Source organism: Cyprinus carpio, chromosome A7, assembly GCF_018340385.1.
Source record: "Cyprinus carpio isolate SPL01 chromosome A7, ASM1834038v1, whole genome shotgun sequence".
Taxonomy (NCBI): Eukaryota; Metazoa; Chordata; class Actinopteri; order Cypriniformes; family Cyprinidae; genus Cyprinus; species Cyprinus carpio.
Genome location: NC_056578.1, coordinates 38,138,907 through 38,161,718, shown reverse-complemented (window position 1 = coordinate 38,161,718; position 22,812 = coordinate 38,138,907). Strand labels below are relative to the sequence as shown.

The 22,812-nt window shown below is 36.3% G+C and overlaps 1 protein-coding gene across 1 annotated transcript; it reads left to right on the top strand.

Moving 5' to 3' along the window:
* Positions 1-860: 860 nt before the first annotated feature.
* Positions 861-11,709, top strand: LOC109061743 (switch-associated protein 70-like). The gene is made up of 12 exons (XM_042761077.1): positions 861-1,013; positions 1,853-1,993; positions 5,621-5,794; positions 5,885-6,112; positions 6,292-6,438; positions 7,430-7,538; positions 7,623-7,804; positions 9,230-9,337; positions 9,499-9,665; positions 9,750-9,948; positions 10,860-10,956; positions 11,053-11,709. The coding sequence occupies exons 1-12, from the start codon at positions 918-920 to the stop codon at positions 11,169-11,171; spliced, it is 1,767 nt and encodes a 588-aa protein (XP_042617011.1). The 5' UTR covers positions 861-917; the 3' UTR covers positions 11,172-11,709.
* Positions 11,710-22,812: the final 11,103 nt, after the last annotated feature.

Sequence of the window (22,812 nt, the reverse complement as noted above, 5' to 3'; positions counted from 1 at the left end):
TTCAGTTAGGCATTTACAGACCTGTTTTTCAGGACTAGGGGAATCTACCAGAGTAGAAGTAGTGTTTCCCCAGCACGCACTGTAGTCGTCTGCTATTTTATTCTCTCTTTGAATGCAATACCTATACATTAATGTCTATTTATAGATTAAGCCTGTTCATATTTAAACAAAGACTTAGATTTATGTTTGCTGCATATGGCCAAAGATTTATGCAGTACTTTCAAAAAGTAATTAAAAAAGTCAAATAGCCTATATTTTAATCTTTTTGTCTTGTATGTAAAAGGACATATAGGTCACTAAAGCATATACAGCATTTAGAACCTCAGCATCCTTTTCTTATTTGTTTGTTGTAAGATGCAATTTTTTCTTTCTTTTTTTTTTTTTTTTTTGGAGATGATCCAGCGGTCCATTGCTTAAAATACTTGATGGAAAGGAAAATACTTAGGCCTAGATTGTTTTTCACAGTAGGTATGCGTTTGCAAACAATCAGTAGTAGGCCAAACACAAAAGTTAGTTCGTCAGAAAGCGGAAAAGTGTGCAGAGGAGCAAACAGTTCTGTTCTCCAACGCGTTTTATACGAAAGGTACCGTGCAACGACATAAGAGACTGTGCAATGCAATGCAATGACTGTAATTATTTATTTACATATTACAAATATATCACAAAGTAAATATTTTTTATTAAATAAACTTGATACGCTGTAGTCAAAAGCACCGAACGCTGAAATTGAATGCATGGGTAAAACTAAAAGGAACATATTCGGTTCATATCACAGTTTTAATAGTATTTAAATGTGTGAGATTTATGTAAAGCTGTGAATCTCACTATACCACCTCACCCGCTCCCCTCACTCCCGCACTGCCTGCGGGAAGGAGATCAGTCTTACAGGCGCTCTGACAGCTTTCACTGAACTTATCATGATATCCCGGGACGAAATACTCAAACCCATCTGGTACGCCTTCACTGCTCTGGATGTAGACCGAAACGGGAAAGTATCCAAATCCCAGTTAAAGGTAAGCAAAACTACTCAACTATCAACTAACGTTATAGAAATCACAGAGCTCTAGTTTCCGTGAATTCGTTCTCAAGAGGCGCAGTCATTTGTCCACTTAAAAAAATAATAATAATAATAATCAAAGTTTACCCATAAATTTGATTTACTCGTAAGAGTTATTTAGACTTTTAGACATATTTGCACAGACCAGACATTATAATCTAAAGTGAAAATAAATGTTCAGTTATACATCTCTTCTGCAGCCAAGATTATTCCATTTCGAGTCCGTGCTACAAAGTCCTGACAGTTGCATGAACATTAGGGACATTTCCAACTGATATTTGCAGAAGATAATATGAAAGCGATGCACAGACTACTTGTTTAAAAAAATATTTGAATCACGCTTGATCAGTCTTGCAAGACTTTCTCAGGGGTGTATGCAGATGTATGTGCACTGAAGTGGAGAAACTGAAATAAAATTTTAGATTTTAGATTATGACATTATGCAAAGTTTTTTCACCTTAAAAGATACGAAAGATCCTTTATCTTTAGTATTTTTTTTCCATGTCTTACATTAATAAGAAAATCAAAATGATGACTAAATAAATCTAATATACAAAGCAAAATGCTTTTTCATCACTTAGACTAAAATTCCAGTATTGATATTTTTTGCTAAAATTAATTTTATACATAAATTCACACGTCATTTGCATGTCTACAAAACTCACTTTAAGCATTGAAGCTTACATAATAAGCATATATTCAGTCAAGTGTGTCAAAACCTTTGGCCACGCTTGATCTGTTTTTGCATCTTGATTGAACCCAGGTGGCCTACGGTTGTTGTCTGTCTCTCTGTAGGTGCTGTCTTACAACCTGTGCACCATACTGAGAATCCCTCACAACACTTCAGCCCTGGAGGAGCACTTTAAAGATGATGATGAAGGACCAGTGTCAACACAAGGATACATGCCCTACCTGAACATGTGCATACTTAATAAGGTACAGTAATAAATACACTATCTCTTATCAAAGTGCAGCCTTATTGCTGTATTTCAGTTCTACAGGTTTATGATGACTGTAACCAGATGACAATAATAGCATTATGTTCTGTCCCACTATAAAGCCCTATCAGAAATGTCTCAGAATTAATTACAGGATACATCTCGCCATCAGCAGCACACGCTTTTGTCTAAGAATAGACGTTTATCATTTCCTCTGGGATAAGGTTACACATTATATCTTGTGACATTCACGTGGGTCCAAAATTAAATTGGAAATAAAATTAAATAAATAAATGTAGGCTACTGTATTCATCTTATGGCACAAAAGGTAAAAATGTATGTATGCTATTTATGTATACTTATCAAATAAGTAAATTGGTCACTGTCCATGTGAATTCATATGCTCTTTAAACAGAAAATAAAAATAAAAATCCTGTCATTAAAGCAAAAGGGCAATGTTTAAAAATGTCTAGCCCTGAAATCCATGTACATTTTTAGTTTTACTCAAATTGCATAATTTGCTAAATAAAATATATTAATATAGAAAATACAGATGTAGAAGCATCTTCACTAGTTGTCTCAAACTTTTGGAGCCCACTGTATTATTTCATCAATTAGGTCATTCATTAATATTTTCAGCACATTGGAAAATTCAGCACACACCACATTGGAAAATTGTAGTAAAAAAATATAAATAAATTAATAAAAAATACTAAAGAAGATCCATTTTGCCATTTCCTTCTCTATTTGAATGCAGTGCAGAAAATACAGGAAATCTTTTTTTTTTTTTTAATGTTTTTAATACTTGCTACATTTACACATGGCTTGATAGATGCCATCTGACTTGTACTTCTACATTCATTTCTATTTATAGATTAAACCTGTTAATGTTTTAACAAAGACTTCAGGATCACATCAGGTTCAGTCTCGCAAAGATTTATGTTGTACATTCAGACAATTCATGTCAGTTTTAACAAAGCTCTTGTTGTTTGGATGAGCATTGTTTTGGGGAACACATTTTAATTATTGCATTTAAATAAGCATATGTTGATATATCCTGTGGTGTGACACATTGCACGTTATTAAACCGCTTTTTATTAATTATTATTAAGCTATGTATGCCGCTCTTTATTAGCTCATTTTAATTAAGAGAGTACATGGAATATTTACACTTTCAAAAAGTAATTGGTCTCATGTATTGAACTAGTGAAAACTAAGTAGGGAAAAACTGTCAAATAGTCTATATTTTAATCTTTGTAATATATGTAAAACAACATGAATAGACGTTTATCATTTCCTCTGGAATAAAATGCTAAATGCCATGGGCGGTCACACATGCAGATTTGTTCATCACATAATAATATTTCTTTTATCTGTCTTTATCTGAACATTTAATTAGACTTAAGTGAGTGTTTAAAATTTCATACTGTTTTAGGTGACAAATGCAGTTTCTGCTCTAGTGTCAGTTAGACCGAATAAAAATCAAGCATATTTTCAAAAGTGATTTTTCTTATCTTCACAATATCTTAGACTTGACAATACAGAGCGAAGATGTGAGACAAAACGTAAGTTTAGCTTATACCTGTTGAGAAGAAACTCCACAAGTTCGACGTCTCGACTGAAACCTAAATATCTTGTAAACGTACTGTCAGGGTTTACCCCTGTTTTACCCCATTGTCTGTCTCTGGGTATTTTGGCAAGTTTTCAAATTGTGGCTTCCAAGATACTTTAACGGGTAACTAAATCAAGCCATGGTAGCACATCGGCTAAACACCCTCTGGCTCAGCCATAGACAGTAAAAGAAATGGACACAGCGACCCCATTGGAACTCAATTGGACAAGTGAAGCCCGTTTTTTAGCGATTTTTAGAACTTCCGTTTCTGACGCGCAGACTCAAACTAAGCTTGATGACGTCAGCAACCTGCCTGACAGATGTAAATTCTTCTAGTAGCTGTGCTTGCAAACTGCCATCGTTAATCTTTCAGAGACGGCGAGCTTGACGGGGAGTTCTTTGGCCTGAGTGAGCAGGAGTAGTATTCTGATTAATTATTTTGTATAGTATTTTAAAATGTAACGCCAGTACGCCATATCTCTTGACGTCCTCCGATATGCCTGCGAGCTTCTCCTCCTGTCTGTACGGTTAATTTCTCTACTGTGCGACAGAGAGTCGAGTGGTTATGACGCAAATCGTTAGCCTATTTTTACAAAAAAACTGTTTCTACGGGGCCATAAGGTAACATAGAAGGTAATGGAGCCCTTTATACATTGTCGTGTATCTTTAGAAATAAATAATGGACAAATGGAGTCTTTAAACGCCTCAGATGTAAAGTTATTCGCTGTCAAAGTGACGCAAAATGAATGGGAGTCAATGGGATGCTAACCGCAAGTGAAGTTCTGCTACAAGATGGCGGCACGCGGCCGACTTCAACTTCCGGTCGACTTCCTTGCCCCCTGGGCTCAGCCTGCTACAGTAGCCACGCCCCAAACTCTCACCATTGGTTGAGCTGGAAAGAGATTGATGGATCTGAGCAGACCACTCTAAATGATTTGTTGGTGCCTGGGAAGCTCAGTTTTTACAATTTTGGGGGAAATAAAACCATGAATGGCATACTGATAGTAAATAAACAATAAAATGGGTAAAGAGAATGTATTCCAACATAAAAAAAAAAAAAAAAAATCTTGCAAACTCTACTTTTCAATTTAAAATTCAATGTAAGGTTTCATTCTGATTTAAACTAAAATTACTCTTGGGGGTCACAGCATTATTATATTCACAACATATATACACATTCACATATACATATACACATACACATTCAAATTTGGGATTCTACATGCATTTCTTTTCTTGTCTGTAAATTGCATTTATTCACTGTAGTGTTGCTTATTTTTCCCATTTGACGGACAAAAAATGCTTTTTTCTTAAATAAAGTAAAACAATTTTAGGAATGTTTTTCTTAAGAAAAACACCCAAACTTCACTGTTTGACATGTTGTGCATTGAGAAATGCTTTTCTTTGTAACACTGCTATAACGTGTGGTTATAACTTCTGTGAAAGTTTTCTGTTGCCATCCTGTCAGCTCAAACCTGTTTGACCATTCTTGTCTTCCTTGTTTTCACGGCGTTTTTCTCCCTAGAACTGCTACTTACTGCATGTTTTTGGTTGTTTGCACCATGCTCTGGAAACCCTAGAAACTATCATGTGTGAAAATATCAACAGTTTCTGACGTTAGATCAAAATTCTTCCCCATTCTGATGTATGTTTGGTTTGAACAAGAACTGAACCTCTTGTCCATGTCTGCATACTTTTATGCATTGACATAGATATATTAATTTTCATTGGCCACTGAGTGTATCACTGTTATTATTATGGCTTTCTGGAATATTTGATTCTAATTCGTCAATCGTGGCATTCTTTGGTCAAATACAGTATAGTGACTCCTAAATGATAAAGTTGCCTGTGTTCACAGATTTCCTTACTTGCCACCTGATATGAAATTTCTGGAATCAAAAGCCTTGCAGTTAGGCAACACAAGACACACTTTATGCCTATGCATATGAATTCTGCAAAAAGATGTGAAATTGTAGCCTTAAATTAGGTTCATTTTGAGTATTTTAATTGCAGATCCAGGCCAACTTTGACTTCAACGAGCTGAATAAGATGTGCTGGACTTTATCTGCACCAAAGCACATCAGTGGCAAACATCTGCTCATCTCAGGGGCTGAGGCTTTTAAGGTGTGGTGCATCTTCAACTATCTGTCTGAAGATAAATATCCGCTGCAAATAGTCATAGAGGAGGTTGGTTATAGTACTTTTACCATTTTTTATATCTTTTTCTAATTACATGATCTCAAATGGAAATGACGCTGTATGTTTGCATTGTAACAGCTCGAGTATTTCCTGCGCAAGCTGTTGGCAGCAATGGGTTGCAGTTGGAACGAGGACAGGTTTGAAGACTACAAAATGCAGCTCAGTGCAAAGAAAAAACATCTGAATGCTTGGGAACTGATTGAGCTTATTGGCATGGGCCATTTCACCAAGGGCATAAACCCTCAGACTCTCTCCATGGGCATCAATGAGGTCTATCAGGAACTTGTGATGGATGTTATTAAGCAGGTGGGAGTCTGTGTCAATGCATTTTAATACAGACACTCCAGGTTTGTCTGTACATGACAGACAAGTGTTTAAAAATCGTCAGTTAAATGAGTTGCACAAAGCACTATAGCACTATAAAACTGGAGAAATAAACAGATATCCCTTACAGATGAGTAACTTTCTGTTTTTTATTGAAAAAGGGCTATATGATGAAAAAAGGCCATAAGAGGAAGAACTGGACAGAGCGGTGGTTTGAGCTCCATCTCAATTACATGTCCTATTATGTGAGTGAAGACCTCTTAGAGCAGAAGGGATGTATTTCGCTTGATCGCAACTGCTGTGTTGAGGTAAAACCAGAACATTTGTTACAGTATTTTTAGTAATCAAGTTGTAATCATTTACACATCCTTAAGTAATGGAAGCTTATTCTGCCACAGCTTTTTATCTCAGAATTCAGACTTTTTTCCTTCAGAATTTCGAGATCAAATGTTGCAATAACCTTTTTAATTTTTTTTATTCTCTGGCAAAATTAAGCTTTCATATAATGTCGATCCGACCCTGTATGAGTTCTTATAATAGCAGATGTTTAACAGAATGTTCAAGCTGCCCTTTTCCATACAATAAAAGTCAATAATAAAAAAAAGCACCTAAAAGTAAGAAAAAAATAGCAAATGCGCTAAATTGCTAGTTGTATGATAAACGTGTTGTGTGTGGAAAAGGCTAAAATTTAAAGGGATAGTTCACCCAAAAATGGAAATTCTGTCATTTGCTGTCTTGTGTCATCTATCATTCACTCACCCTCATGTTGTTCCAAACTTGTATGAGTTTTAATACTTCTGTTGAGCACGAAAGAAGATATTTTGAAGAATGCTGGCAACCAAACACTTGACGATAGCCACTGACTTCCACAGTAACATAGTCAACTGTTTGACTGCAAACATTCTTCAAGATATCTTCCGTTTTATTCAACAGAAGAAAGTAACACACCTTCAGTACAGGTTTGGAACAACTTGAGGGTGAGCAAATGATGACAGAATTTTCATTTTTGGGTGAACTATATATTTAAGTTGTTACCCACCAAAAATCATTTTGTACTTACATTTATTCAATCCTCTAGTTGGCACCTCAAGATGCATGTACGACAACATAATAAATTCTTTCATGTTTCATGTCTGATCACAGCTTGTTACATTTAAATATTTTGTAATGAATAGAAATGAGAGCTATGTTGGGAAAGCATACAGGCTGGGAGCAGCATAATACTGAATAAATGTTGACAGAATTTAGATTTTTGGGTGTACTGTCCCTTTAAATATCTAAATTGCTCTGTCTTTGCAGTCCTTACCAGACAAGGATGGAAAGAAAAACCTCTTCATTATAAAATGTGTTGAGAAAAGTTTTGAGATCAGTGCATCGGATAAAAAGACAAAACAAGAGTGGATTCAAGGTATTAAACATCTGTACACAAAGTTTACACTTATGGCTGTGAGATATTTGTATATTCACAACTCCATGTGCTCGTGTTATACAGCCATTCAGGACTGCATCGTCCGCATACGACAGGGCCTTTCCTCCCCACACCGAGAATCCAGACAGAAACGCAGGGAGCTGAGAAACAGGCTGAAAGCTGAAAAGGAGGCCATGGAGAACAGAATGAGACAGCTGCAGCTGGCCAACGAGAGCAAGCAGGCCCAGCTGGAGGCCATGACCAAGGTACCGTGGCCTTCCTTGAGTCACCGAAAAATACAAATATAAGTTACCTGCTAAAATGTCTTATTAGATGTCTTCAAACATTTACGGATATGTTTGAGCCTGATTCAGATTAAAATGAACCGATGCTAACACAACGATTGCATCCAAGGACACAATACTTGGCACTGCTATAGCTTTCAATACAAGATATTTAGAAAAACTGGCAGCATGTTGAGAATAATTAGGAAAAGTGTTGTGAAATGACACAAATGGAAACATTCTTGTTCAAGGCAAGGCAAGGCATCTTACAGATCAGGTATCTGTACAGATACTAAAACATAAATAAACATACAATATACACACATCTGTTACACAGCATAAAACGTCAAACCGTTCAAAATTTAAAATTAAAAAAAGTAATAATAAAAAAGATGGGTGGAAACAAAAGCTAATTTTAAACTGGGTAGTTACCTTTGATTTATGAAAGTTGCAGTACCTCTTATTTAAACATTTTTTTCATTTTGTTCTGTTTTCACTGTCAGTTCCCCTTTTGGTTCATTTTCATTCACTTACATTGTTTATAGCACACTATTATTAAGGGTCACACTATTAGTAATGTGTTAAAAAAAGTTACACATATGTCTATATTTTTTTCAACCTTTAATTAGTTTTCATGTTACATTCTTGACTCCTGGAATCCTGTTCGACAGTGAAAAGAAAGCTACAGAACCTACTGAAGCTCTTAACTGAGATATTTCTAGAAAAAAAATCTCAAATTAAAATATGTTCAAACTGCTGTCGGAGCCATAGCATTGTGGCTTTAAGTGGCAACTGTCCTGTCAAAAACATAACTTAAAAAAAAAAAACGGCTTTTCTTATGCAAATTCTTCATGTTAGGGCACCTGCAAAAGAGCACTCCTGAGCAATGAAGCCACACTATCTGTGTGTGGGCGGTTTTGACAGTCACTAGTTCCTGTTTGATATTTTCAGTCTCAAGGGAAAGTTCTTTCATTAAGCTGTACTTTATCACCTGTCAAAGCATCTCCTGTGTCAAAGCCACTAAACTTGGAAATGCTTGCACTGTACAAACAATGATAATGAAAAAATGCATACTAGACAACTTTGCAACATATTTTCCAAATAACATCAGCTGCACTTTTTTACGTTTAAATAATCCTGAATGCCTCGCCTCATGTACTTTTACTGTAAGTGCTTTATTGTAAATGTGCATTTGTTTTGTTCTTTTACAAATTGATGGAAGAATTGAAATGCTTTTGTTGAAATCAATAGCATGACACAGCTGCCGTCAACTGAATCTGGACCATTCTTTTACCTTTAAACAGTGAATGAAGTCTTATTGTTATTTAATGTTTTTCTGCCTGTGCTTTGGGATTCAGTCTGGCTCACAGAACTCTTTCATGCTGTCATTTTGTCTGTATATGGCAGAAACTGCAGGAAGCATCAGTCAGGGGTGATTTGGTGGAACAGAGAAGACTTCAGACCCAGATAGAGCTTCTGGACCAATACAGACGAGACCTGGAGCAAGAGAAAATGGTAACGATAACATTAACTTTGTCCCATTAACAAAGAAAGAAAAGTGTGTAATTTCTGCAGTAATCAAGCACAACACCAGTCTGCAGTTACGCTTATGTGCTGCATATGCAGTATGTGTGAAACAGGCCTGATGTAATGTAAAATGTAAAATTGCTTCTTAGGCTCGAATGCAGATGGAAGAGCAGGTGGTTGAAAAGGCCAATGAAGTGGAGCAGTACTGGCAGCGTATGCAGGAACTGGAAGAAATGTACCGTCAACTGAAAAAAGCATTAGATGATGAGAGACAGGCCAAAGAGGATGAAGAAGCCCTGAGCAAACTGCAGGCCAGGTGATGGTGCACAAACACGCAACATTCAGTATACACAACCAGTAGTCAATGTTTTGGGCCAACATTTGTGTGCTTTATCTGAAGGCTGCTACAAGAGGAGGCAAGCAAGAGGCTTGAATTAGAGCAGATTCACCTGCAGCAGCAAGAAATCTTAACCCAGTCCCAGAAGGAAAAACAAGAGCTGGAAAGGGAGCGGGCAGAGAAGGAACGTGCCCTGCAGGCTGCACAGGAGCAGCTGGAGATTCTCAGAAGACAGAGAGAAGGGGCGCAAGAGGAATATAAGGTAGCGGTCTCATATCGAAAAAGTGTATTTAGGGATTTTTATAATGTTTGCTTTGTCAAATCAACAACCTCCTTTTCTAGTATATTTTGCTTCTTTTACTTACTAGCACAGATGTCCATCTCATTAGATAGGACAGCCATTGAAAGTGAAAGTGTTGTTGTTTCCTCTTTTTTATGCAATAACTGCTTCAGTTTTAAACTTAAAGATATAGTTCACCCAAAAATGAAAACTGCTGAAAATGTACTTACCTTCAGGTCATCCAAGATGTAGATGAGTTTGTTTCTTCGTCAGAACTTGAATTTAGCATTACATCCTTTGCTCACCAATGGATGCTCTGCAGTGAATGGGTGCCGTCAGAATGAGCGTTGATAAAAACATCACGATAATCCACACAACTACAGTCCGTCAGTTAACGTCTTATGAAGTGTACAGCTGTGTGTTTGTAAGAAACAAATTCATTCAAGTTGTTTTAATTTTAAACCATAACGTCTGGCCAAAATACGAGTCCATAATGCATAATAACGCTTCCTCAGTCCATGCCCTGTTGCCTTCATACCCTTGATTTATGCAGATTTCTCTCCTGATTCAGTTCAAACAGCTGATAAAAACATCACAATAATCCACATGACTCCAGTCTTAATGTTTTGTAAAGTGTGGATTATTGTGATTTTTTTTATCAGCTGTTTGGACTCTCATTCTGACGGCACCCATTCACTGTAGAGTATCCATTGGTAAGCAAGAGATGTATTGCTAAATTTCTCCAAATCTGTTCTGATAAAGAAAGAAACTCATCTGGTCTTGGATCTTGGATGGCCTAAGAGTGAGTACATTTTTAGTATTTTGTGCATTTTGGGTGAACTATACCTTGAAGGTAAATGATCAGAATTTCAGTGACTTTTATTGGTTTTCAGGTTGTTACAAAGAAACTGGAACGGGCAACTAACAAAACAAAGACTTGGAAGCACAAAGTCTTTAATCATGAGGGCCTACTTCAAATCATTCAACCAGGTATGTGAATGAATCTGAGTGTAAACTTTCTCAAATACCATTTATCAGAAACCGTTCCCAAAAGCACCAGATTCATGTTTTTCATGTATTTCTCAGGCAACAAGTGTCCCACTAGAATGACCAACTGGGGACCGGCAGCGTTCACTGAAACAGAGCTGGATGAGATGGAGAGGATTTGGCAGGAGAACAAGAATAGATCACATGATGGACAATAACATCTAAAACATCAATTTCTTTTATTTGTGTATATTTATTTTGTATTTGCCTGGTAACCGTCATCTTGACTTCATCATGTGCTCTTTTAATGGAACATTATCAGATAAATGATGAGCAGTTGATTGTTATTTTGTTTGTGAGTTTGAAAATTTATATAAAAAGTGACATCCACACCTTTTTATACTTATGCATTGTTTTTGAAAACACATTTTTGAAATTTAATATTTTTATCAGTAACTTCAGTTATTTCAAGTTTGAAAAATAACTGCTCAAAGGCAGCTTGGAGGTACTCGTGCTATCAATGCACCTGATTCCTACTGTGTCCACTAGATGTCCTTGTTGATACACAGATAAACACAGAGGACCGATTCATACCATAGATTCATACGCGCATTTTCTAAAGATTAGAGTCACCGATAGACAAACGTTACGTTACTATGATACTGTGTTGCTCTCAGCAGAGCATATAATCCATTTAGCTCAGCATTTGCCTTTTCACTTCAGCTTGTTTGAAAATAAAATTTACGTAATTCATGATATATTGGTGTGGTTCATTTTGTCTTGAATCTTTTTGTTAATGAGGAATTATGAATTTATTTTAATATATTTATAGCTTTTTACATGTATGCATTTGACAGATGCTTTAGTCCAAAGAAACATACAATGCATTCAAGGTATACATTTAATCAGGTCATGCATTTTCTGGGAATTGTATCACTCTGCTTTTCTGTGTTCTGCATTGCAGACAGACTGTCAGTCAGTGCATTGTAGATTGTAACTTGCAGAAAGAGTTACTGTGCATAAAACCCACTCATTAAAAAAAATTACCAGCCCAAAATGTGAAGTAAAAAAAAAAAAAAATCCCCCTTAAGGTGGCTCTTATGGGGATTTATATATTCTTTTATTTGCGGGATATATATATATATATATATATATATATATATATATATATATATATATATATATTTTTTTTTTTTTTTTTTTTTTTAGACATATTTTTAAACTACAATCATCCAACCTAAATGTTTTGTCACTGTCGTGGCAATTTTCAATTTCAATTAAAAATAAGAAAAAAATATATTTAAAATATATATTCCCCCAACAAAAAAACAACAACAATAATAATAAAATAAGACTACAGAAGATTATTAAGGTGTCTAACTATGTCCTCCAGATGAGTTTATACAAATTTAATGCAAATCATGTTCTAAGTAGCCAGGACATCTAAGAAACTAAAATAACATTTCTGTCTCACACACACACACACACACACACACACACACACACACACACACACACACACACACACACACACACACACACACACACACACACACACACAGAGAGACACATACATTAAATAGATTTCCTGTTATCTCTCAGTTCATCCAAAACTCAAGCTTACTGAAGCAACCTGAAGCACTCAGAGACAGTATTAAGAACACTAAAGAATAATTTATTAGCCTACAGTAAAGCAAATATAATATTTCAGATAGAAATAAAATTTCTTCCACAGTCACCCAGTGTATTTGTGTTTTTCAATGTATGATGTTGTTGATTCATATTTATATTGTGAGGAACATACTTAAAAAGAACTTTGATTTCAAACGCTGAATTAAATTAATTTTGACAAAAAAAAAGTCAAGTCAGTAATTAAATAAGAATAGATAAATGACAAGCAATGGCACAAACAAATACAATAATAAGATACAAATAAAATGAACAGTGCTTTAAGTTTTTCAGGTAGGTATAACAGTAATATTCAGGTACAGAAATACCACAGAAACTGAATAATCTATTTAACTTTAAAATAAAACTGGTTAGTCTTATTTAGGTTGCTGTCTCTTTAAGACCTCATGGACGGATCAAACTGTTACACATAAGTTTTGTTTCTCAATGGTTTACATTCACTTAATAGCCTATATATACTGACATTGTTTAGAATAAATCGGCTGTTTACATCAATACTCATCAAGACGGGCATTTTGACAATTTAGTATGTATTTGGCCGTTTACACGCAATAAGGCGCAACACAACTTCATTCTGAGGTCACGCTTTCACATGCAGCTCTATGTGCGCACGCTTTGGGTGTGAGCTCACAGAAAGCAGTTTCACAGTTTAAAATGGTAAGACTCAAAAGCACGCGTTATAGTAATTGATAGATGTAATAAAATTGATGTATGCTGAAAAATACAGCGCTACATAAAACTATCGCTTAACTTTTGACATTGTTTATAAGATTACAATTTATTGTAAGTACAAAAATAATATATTTAATATAAAAACAACATATTAACAACATATTAGTTTGGGTTTGGATTGTGTAGGGAAACCAGCAGTGTAAGTTTTAGTAAACAATCCTTTTTAAGGCTGTGTTTGTCCAGAATGTTTGTATAGGTCAGTCTGTTCTGGAGTAAGTCATTATGCTAGTAATAGTTTCTGAAGTTTTTGGGAATTAAGCCTAGCAGAGGCATAATTAAATGTGCTATATTATATTTTTAGTATAATAGTTTAAAATATTCAAGCTTGTCCCATGCAACTGACAAATCTATAGTTAATTAATCAAGGCAGTGTGCTGAACTTCCTTTGAACTTCGTTGTACCAGAAAAGAAACTGAAACTCATTCCATAAATGCTGACAAAGTAGAACATTTAAGAAACCAGATTCCCGAAAACATGTTCTTACAGTGCAACATAAGACATGCAAAAGACACTAGTCTTCACAAGTGAGTGTCAAAACAAACAGGATTACGTTATGCTGTGTCTTTTTTTCTGGCACTGGGCGGGAAAAGAGAGCCCACGTGCAATTCCTAACATATAATACCTGTAGAGATTGTTGCATTAGCTGAGATCATCTGTGGGTTTTAACAAAACAAATGTTAGACATTGGAGCCGTGACACTAAAGTCACACTCAGAACTTTAATGATGCAAATGAAAGGGAACAGTTCATTCTTAAGCCAGAGCTGGTATGGATAACAGGCCTTGACATGTCAGTTTTACTAGCGCTGAGGTCATTGCCATTACAAAGTCTTTGGACAAACACTTACAAAATACAAGCACATATTTTCTTTGTATGTTGAGCAGTGGTTCTCTACTAGTTTTGTTTCAAGACTCAGACTTTACACTGGACATCAAGGACCAAAGTGCCAAAATCAAAAGTAAACTGAAATGTTATCTGATTATTACACAATGTGGTGATTAATCTAACTAATCACATATTAATCACACATGATATTTGGCTGAGAAATGACCTACAAAAGAAAAAGTAAAGCCATTATTGTGTTACATAAAAAAAGCATGAAATATATATTACAAAAAGTAGTTTTAGAAAGAAATTGCTCTTATTCATTTTCTATTTTTAAATTTTTGGGTGAACTATCCCTTTAATTAGTTCTTTATTAATATGGATTTTTCTTTTATTTGAATATAAATAATATTCCTATGGGATGGCTCGAGGGAGAGAAAATCATGGTGTATATGGCTTTCTTTTTTCAGACGAATACAATTAAAGTTATATTAAAACATGTTCTGGCTCTTCCGAGCTTTACAATGGCAGTGAATGGGTGGTCAAGATTTTGAAGCCTAAAAAAGTGCATCCATCCATCATAAAATGTACTCCAAACAGCTCCAGGGGGTTAATAAAGGCCTCCTGAAGTGAAGCGATGCATTTGTGTAAAAAAAAAATCCATATTTAAAACTTTATAAACTGTAATCTCTAGCTTCCGCTAGCTGTTGTATGTGCGTTCATGAGAGAGTGGCGTTCCAGCGGATGATGTAGGACGTAGGCGTAGCGTGAGCTCCAATGAGAAGTGAGGAACGGACAAGCACAGAGGAGAGAGCAAAACATAACAAAAAAATTTTTGTTGCTGTAAACAAAACTTGGTTCTCGCGAGACTAGCATATTCTCACCAAAGTTCACGCTATGCATACATCTCATGTCATCCACTGGAGCGCCACTCTCTAGTGAACCTGCATACGACAGTTAGCGGAAACTAGAGATTTAAATATGGATATTTTCCTTACACAAACGCATTGCTTCACTAAAGAACGCTTTTATTAACCCACCAGAGCTATGTGGAGCATTTTTTATCATGGATGGATGCACTTTTTTGGGCTTCAAAATCTTGACCACCATTGACTGCCATTATAAAGTTTAAAAGAGCCAGGACATTTTTAATATAACTCTGATTGCATTTGACTGAAAGAAAATAAGTCATATACACCTAGGATGGCTTGAGGGTGAGTAAATCTTGGGGTAATTTTCACTTTTGGGTGAACTATGCCTTTAATGAATAAGTCGTTGGGTCATTCATTTAGTCATTTAATTTGTTTAAATGGCTGATTCATTCAGGAATGAAGTAAATGGTTCTCTTTATGAATGGGGCATTGAATCATTGGTTCACCCGATTTGTTCAAAATGCTCAGACATTGTGTGACACTTTTACACTCACAACAATATTTAATATAATTTAATAAAAGAATAAAAAAAAAGAAAAATAGGTAATCAAAAATAGGCTGTAATACAATATTAAGTTTTATTAATTTATTAATATTAATTTATTGAACTGTTTTATAAAATCATTTGCACTCGTGCTATTTTTGTTTAACTATATCACATTATATAAATAGGAGATAAAAACTCATACAGGGGCATTTTGCCCCAATCTCCTTAAATTTAGGGGCATATAACTACATTCTGCCTCAGTTGTTGCCTTGCATTAGGTTCATCACCAATCAACAGTATAGGTTTGTTTGGCTTGAAGCAGCACTGAGCAGATCAATTAGTGTATGATCAAAGCACTGTATTAATTAGATGAATAAATTAGATTATGCATTAAATCGATAGCCCTAACATCAGATTGGTGGACAGACAAGACACTTCAGCATATGCATTACAAATCTCAAAGTGCTGATTCTGAAAGCCAAAGAGAGATTCATTCAAGACCCATCTCTTTAACCTGGCTTACACATAACATACTAATACACTTCTAATATCCAAATCCGTTTAAGGATTTTTAGGCTGCATTAATTAGGTAAACCGGAAACGGGAACACTTCCCATAACACCCGATGTACTTGCTACATCGTTAGAAGAATGGCATCTACGCTCATATTAGTCTGTTTGTTTCTCTCTTATTCCGAGGTCACCGTAGCCACCAGATCCAGTCTGTATCCAAGTCAGATGGTCACTGCAGTCACCCGGATCCAGTATGTATCCAGCCCAGATGGTGGATTAGCACCTAGAAAGGACCTCTACAGCCCTGAAAGACAGCGGAAACCAGGACTAGAGCCCCAGAGACAGATCCCCTGTAAAGACCTTGTCTCAGACGACCACCGGGACAAGACCACAGGAAACAGATGATTCTTCTGCACAATCTGACTTTGCTGCAGCCTGGAATTGAACTGCTGGTTTCGTCTGGTCAGAGGAGAACTGGCCCACCGACTGAGCCTGGTTTCTCCCAAGGTTTTTTTCTCCATTCTGTCACTGATGGAGTTTTGGTTCCTTGCCGCTGTCGCCTCTGGCTTGCTTCGTTTGGGGACACTTCATTTACAGCGATATTGTTGACTTGATTGCAAATTATTGCACAGATACCATTTAAACTGAACTGAGCTGCATGATGACATCACTGAATTCAATTATGAACTGCCTTTAACTGTCATTTTGCATTATTGACACACTGTTTTCCTAATTAATGTTGTTCAGTTGCTTTGACGCAATCTTTTTTGTTTAAAGCGCTATATAAATAAAGATGACTTGACTTGACTTTGCCCACATACCTTAATTCACCTTATATAGTTATTAATTGTATAAGTGATTATGTTCTGTTAGATTGTTTTTATTCGTAGGCTAACAGCAAATGTTTCAACAATAATTTTGTTAACAGCATGCATTTTGAAGTAGTTAATGATTTAAACGTTGCTTAAATTAATAATTAATTCAACCGTATGTAACACCTGTAACACTATAACTGTATGGGGAAAGTTGTGGCCTAATGATTAGAGAGTTTGACTCCTAACCCTAAGTTTGTGGGTTTGAGTCTCGGGCTGACAATACCATGACTGAGGTGCCCTTGAGCAAGGCACCGAACCCCCAACTGCTGTCACAGGGGTGGTACCTTTTCAAAAGGCACAACTTTGTACCTAAAGAGTCCATATTGGTACCTTAAAGACACATATAAGTACCTAAAGTGTACATATTAATTCCTAAAAGGTACAAAAGTGTACATATTAGTACCTAAAAGGTACAAAAGTGTACCTTTTGAAAAGCTACTGCCCCAGTGACAGCTTTTGTACCTTTTTCTGAGAGTGTAAAGACATGAAGCTTCATTTCCAAAATTCAATTCAAGTTCAATTCAAGTTTATTTGTATAGCGCTTTTTACGATACAAATCATTGCAAAGCAACTTTACAGAAAATTAAGTTTCTACAATAGTTAGTAGTAGCTTATCAGTGATGACTGTCTGTTTATGTGCATACGACAGAAATGTTCAGAAAAATCAATAAAAGACGTAAACAAACAGATGATTAACACTATTAACAGCAATTATGCAATCAAACATATAGCAAAATGTGGTAGTTCTGTATGTTGTCTCTGGGTTAGCATCATCTGAGGTCCTCTGAGGGGTTGGCATCATCTCTTCTCAGGTGTTCTGGATCCAGACTGGAGCTTGTGTAAATCCTAGTTAGATGTAAATCCTGTGGCAAAACAGAGAAACAAACAGAGACATAATTAGCGTAGCTGCTGTTCCAGCCAAGTAAAATTAATTAGTTCAACCCAAGCTAAAGAATAATAATGCGCATTTGATCAGATATAACTGCAGTCCAAAATTATGAGATGCATTATTTGAATGCTTGCCCAAAGAGGTGTGTTTTTAATCTAGATTTAAACAGAGGAAGTGTGTCTGAACCCCGAACATTATCAGGAAGGCTATTCCAGAGTTTGGGAGCCAAATGCGAAAAAGCTCTACCTCCTTTAGTGGACTTTGCTATCCTAGGTACTATCAAAAGTCCAGCGTTTTGTGACCTTAGGGAGCGTGATGGGTTGTAGCGTGGTAGAAGACTAGTTAGGTACGCAGGAGCTAAGCCATTAAGGGCCTTACAAGTAAGTAATAATATTTTGTAACTGATACGGAACTTAATAGGTAGCCAGTGCAGAGACTGTAAAATTGGGGTAATATGATCATAGTTTCTTGACCTGGTAAGGACTCTAGCCGCTGCATTTTGGACTACCTGTAGCTTGTTTATTGAGGATGCAGGACAACCACCTAGCAGTGCATTACAATAGTACAGTCTAGAGGTCATGAACGCATGAACTAGCTTTTCTGCATCAGGAACAGGTAACATATTTCGTAGCTTGGCAATGTTTCTAAGATGGAAGAATGCTGTTTTTGTAACATGGGAAATATGATTTTCAAAAGACAAGTTACTGTCTAATATAACAACCAGATTTTTGACAGTAGAGGAAGTAACAGTACATCCGTCTAATTGCAAATTGTAATCTACGAGATTCTGTGTAATGTTTTTTGGTCCAATAAGTAATATCTCTGTCTCATCTGAATTTAATAGGAGAAAATTATTGGTCATCCAATCTTTTACATTTTTAACACACTCTGTTAGCTTAGATAATTTTGAAGTTTCGCCTGGTCTTGTTGAGATATATAGTTGAGTATCATCAGCATAACAGTGGAAACTAATCCCATACTTTCTAATAATATTACCAAGGGGCAACATGTATATTGAAAATAGCAGAGGACCTAGGACAGATCCTTGTGGCACTCCATATTTTACTGATGGAGTGCACCAAAATGGTGCATGGTAAACTCTGAATTTTAATACAATATAGTGCTATAGTAACTGAGGCTTGCATTGCAATACTTATTGTATTTTTGAAACAATTAGTGCTACTAATACCAGATACATGTTTAATATTATTATTATTATTTTTTTTATGATTTTCTTCAGTGGGCAAACAATAGATTTAATTTACAGATAATTAAATGTTTTGTAACACCTCTCCTCCTAACCCACCCAAACAACGTGATTAGATTGCTATCATAAATCCAATAAACACAACAAATGAAAAGGAAAAAAAAAGAAAAAAAGAGAAAGCACAGAATATGGTCATGTGGCTCACCTTATTGTGTGCGTAATATTTATATACACCATATATTAATATTTATAATGTTTACAACCACAATGAATCGCCGTGCAGGCACAAGCGATAGGATTTTGGCTGTATAAGCACTGCTTGACTTGTGTCTGTCATTGACAATGAACTAGAGACTTGTGCTTTCCGTATTCTTTACAGCTTTTTGTCACTCTCATTTTTTGTGCATGTGTGATTTCCTACAATTTATTTTTATTTTTTTATTTTTTTTTAAATTTAGAATAAATCTTAGCAATAAATAACAAAAGTCAATGGTGAGTCATGATTTGTTTGTGAAAACGTCCATTTGCAGAATTCACACACAAATTTAAGCATATGCACACTTAGTGAATGAGATCCTTTGTTTGGACACATTGGATGCCAAAAACAAAAGAAACGGGAAATGTGTCCTCAAGCCACTTTATGCACAAAACAAAGCAAAACGCCAAGCACTTGTTCTCCAAGGGCATCAAAAAACATTGTGGCGATAGCTCCTTTAGAGGGTTTGTTTGTTTGCATGACTTGCTGTCATTTAAATGACATGCCTCTAGGCCTAGTCTTACTCAGTAACAGATGATGAATCTGATAGCTGTGTCCTGGTGGTGCTTAAGTTTTCCATAAACTATCATTCTGTTTTTCTCCTCAGAAACGTGATGACTAATAGAAGCCATCACTGTAATTGAAAGCACACAGATAAACTGACAGACACGTGTGAAATGACTTCACATGTTAGGTTTTGAAAGCAAAGTTTATTTTGCGTTTGTATAATGCAAAGTAGATTCATGAACAAATCTTTAGGCAAATGGCTGTTTTTTTTTGTTTTTTTTTTGTGGGGGGGGTGTTTTCCTGATGACTTCATTGTTTAGTGCTCATCGTGGTCTGGGTGGGTGGTACTGTAGATTTAACAGTCCACAATCATGCTGGCTAAATGATATCAGCACATGGACCTTCACAGATGATTGACACTAAGTAAAAGCCATCAGTGTGTGTCTGCTTTAACTGCCTCTCGCAGAGGGAATAGCTCTTCCATAGTATTGTAAATGAACCCCCTTTGTCAGGGGTCCATACATTTTCTGATAATTTTGGGACTCTATTTAGGCTCTTTGATATGAATTTAGCATCCCCCAACACTGGCGATTCCAACCTTTTCTAGTTTTGCTGGTGTTTGCTAATGTGCCTTTGTTTTGTGGCATGCACCGATTAAAACTAATGTCATTTCATTCCCCTAACAATAGCAAAAGTTTTTTGCACACATTTTGACACATTTCTCTAAACCAGAACCCAGAAATGAGACACTGATTGACAGGTTTCTGTCTAAGCTATTGGAAATTCAAATGCTAAAGGAATTGTGAAGTTTTATCAGGTTATATGTGCGATGCAGAGAGAGTGAAGAAGCAGATGTGGTAATTAATATTGCTATTTAAATATGACAGGCTCATAACACATAATCCATTTGCAACTGTATTTCCCATGTCTTATGTCACAATTTATGCGTCCACATGTGGAAAACGCAATTGAAAATACAATTTGCAATTCCTTTTGAAAATTGTCCGGAATATCCTTCCATAAGCCTCGCTTTTGAACTGACAAATCAGGGCTCTGCAGTGCATTTCGACTGAAAACTACTGTGTGCTACCATGAAAAAAATAGCTGGAATAGCTTTTGGAAGTTAAAGAAAAATTGATCTATAATTAAGGCTATACAGTGAAATATGCACTGTTAGTTTACAGTGCTGTGCCTGAAAGTTACTGTTAGTTAAAATCTAAAAAAGCACGGTTTATTTTATTTGTATATTTGCTCTATTTAATTTATTTGTGCTGTTGCCTGTAGTTTGATTATTTGTTCTTATTTCTTTATTTTTATTTGACCAGTCCTTTATTTCCTGAACATAGTACATATCGCACAGAAACCGTGACTTTAAAACCATTTAACGAACCTTGAGCAATCTGAACAGTTACACCTCTAATTCTGACTCAGATTTTCAGGGAAAGTGTTTTTTAAATAAAGACTGAAAGAGTTGTCATTAAAGGTGGTGGTGTTTGTTTAATAGGCTATGTTAGGTTTTTATCTCTGGCAACTGTATTTAGGCTTCAAAATTCAAAGTTGTGTTGATTTGTGAAGATGATCGTGATGAACAAAACATGTTAAATTCACCTTCATCTGTCACAGAGCTTATTTTCTGCAATCATCCAAAAGCCAATAGAAAAATCCTTCTGGGTTTTTGTCGAGGGTGAAGCTAGCTTCAAGGTTGGCCTACAAAAACACATCATATAAGGCAACGTTACCAAACCACAGCTATTTACCAGCTAGCTAGATAGGGTGCTAACATGACGTCATTGAGCATATAATGTGCTTTTGATTCTTTTCTGGTAACAGGAAGTGGAATGACGTGACCTATCTTTGGGACAGGTGTGCTCTGCACGCCAGTGCCACCTGCATTCAGCCCACATGTAATCCCCATTCTGCATGCTTTTGTCACACTTGCATTGTTCACATTGCTGATTTGTGAGCAGTCGAACACTTTAGTGTTTAGACAAGAACATCTGCCATGTGTGGCGGCTGCCAACAAGAATGTGAAGGATCTCAGACAGTCGGATGTGCTCTGAAATTCAAGTTTAACTATGACCAGCCAGTATTAGCGCTCGGAATACACAACGACCGCTTGTGATAAATCTACATAGACCTCTAAAAGAGTAGAGTTAACAGTTTAAGGTGTAATCCTTTATATAAAACGTTGATCTGTTTTATGGAGAAGAATGGTCCATATTTATATAAGCTCACAATTCTTAACAATCTGCATAGAAAGCGGTCACATTTAAACCATTTATGAAGGCGAACTGTTATGACTTCAGTCACTGAAACATCCAACAGATTCATAAGTCTCCTGTGACGGCCAATTAACTGCAATTCCTCCAGAGCATCCCATTTGTCCCATTCCAAGCATTCTGGAGGGATTCCCTCTTCCGCTGCTTCCCTCTCTAATCCTCCACTCCAGGAGGCATCTATATTTGGAGGGAATTTGTGAGAGAGCTCCAGTCCAGATGCTTTGCCAGGCCAACACCTGTTCTCAATACAAGTCACCAGGGAGCAACTATCCCACATCATGTATGTCCCCAATGCTCTTGCAAACCTCAGTCCCATTGGCTTTTTTTCTCGGAGCGGAGAGGCGCTGCAGTGTCTCGCCTCAAAGGCGCCTGTGGCCTCTTTTACTCATCCATTTCTGCAAGTGAGACCGCTTGGCTCCGATGGTTAGATGCGACCCGTTAGGTGTGTCCAACAAGGATTTGTAGCCGTTTCATCTTACTGTTCATTAAGTGAGATATCCTGTTCAGAATCCCGGAAAAAAGGCGAGACTTGTTGTTTCCATGTTTCTCCTCAATGAAGGCACATATTACAAAATGAATTGGCCGAATCACAATGTGTATCAAATTATACAAGCTGCCAACTGATGACGAACTTGAACTGTCCTGGCCTCTACAGAGACAAAGAAGAGAG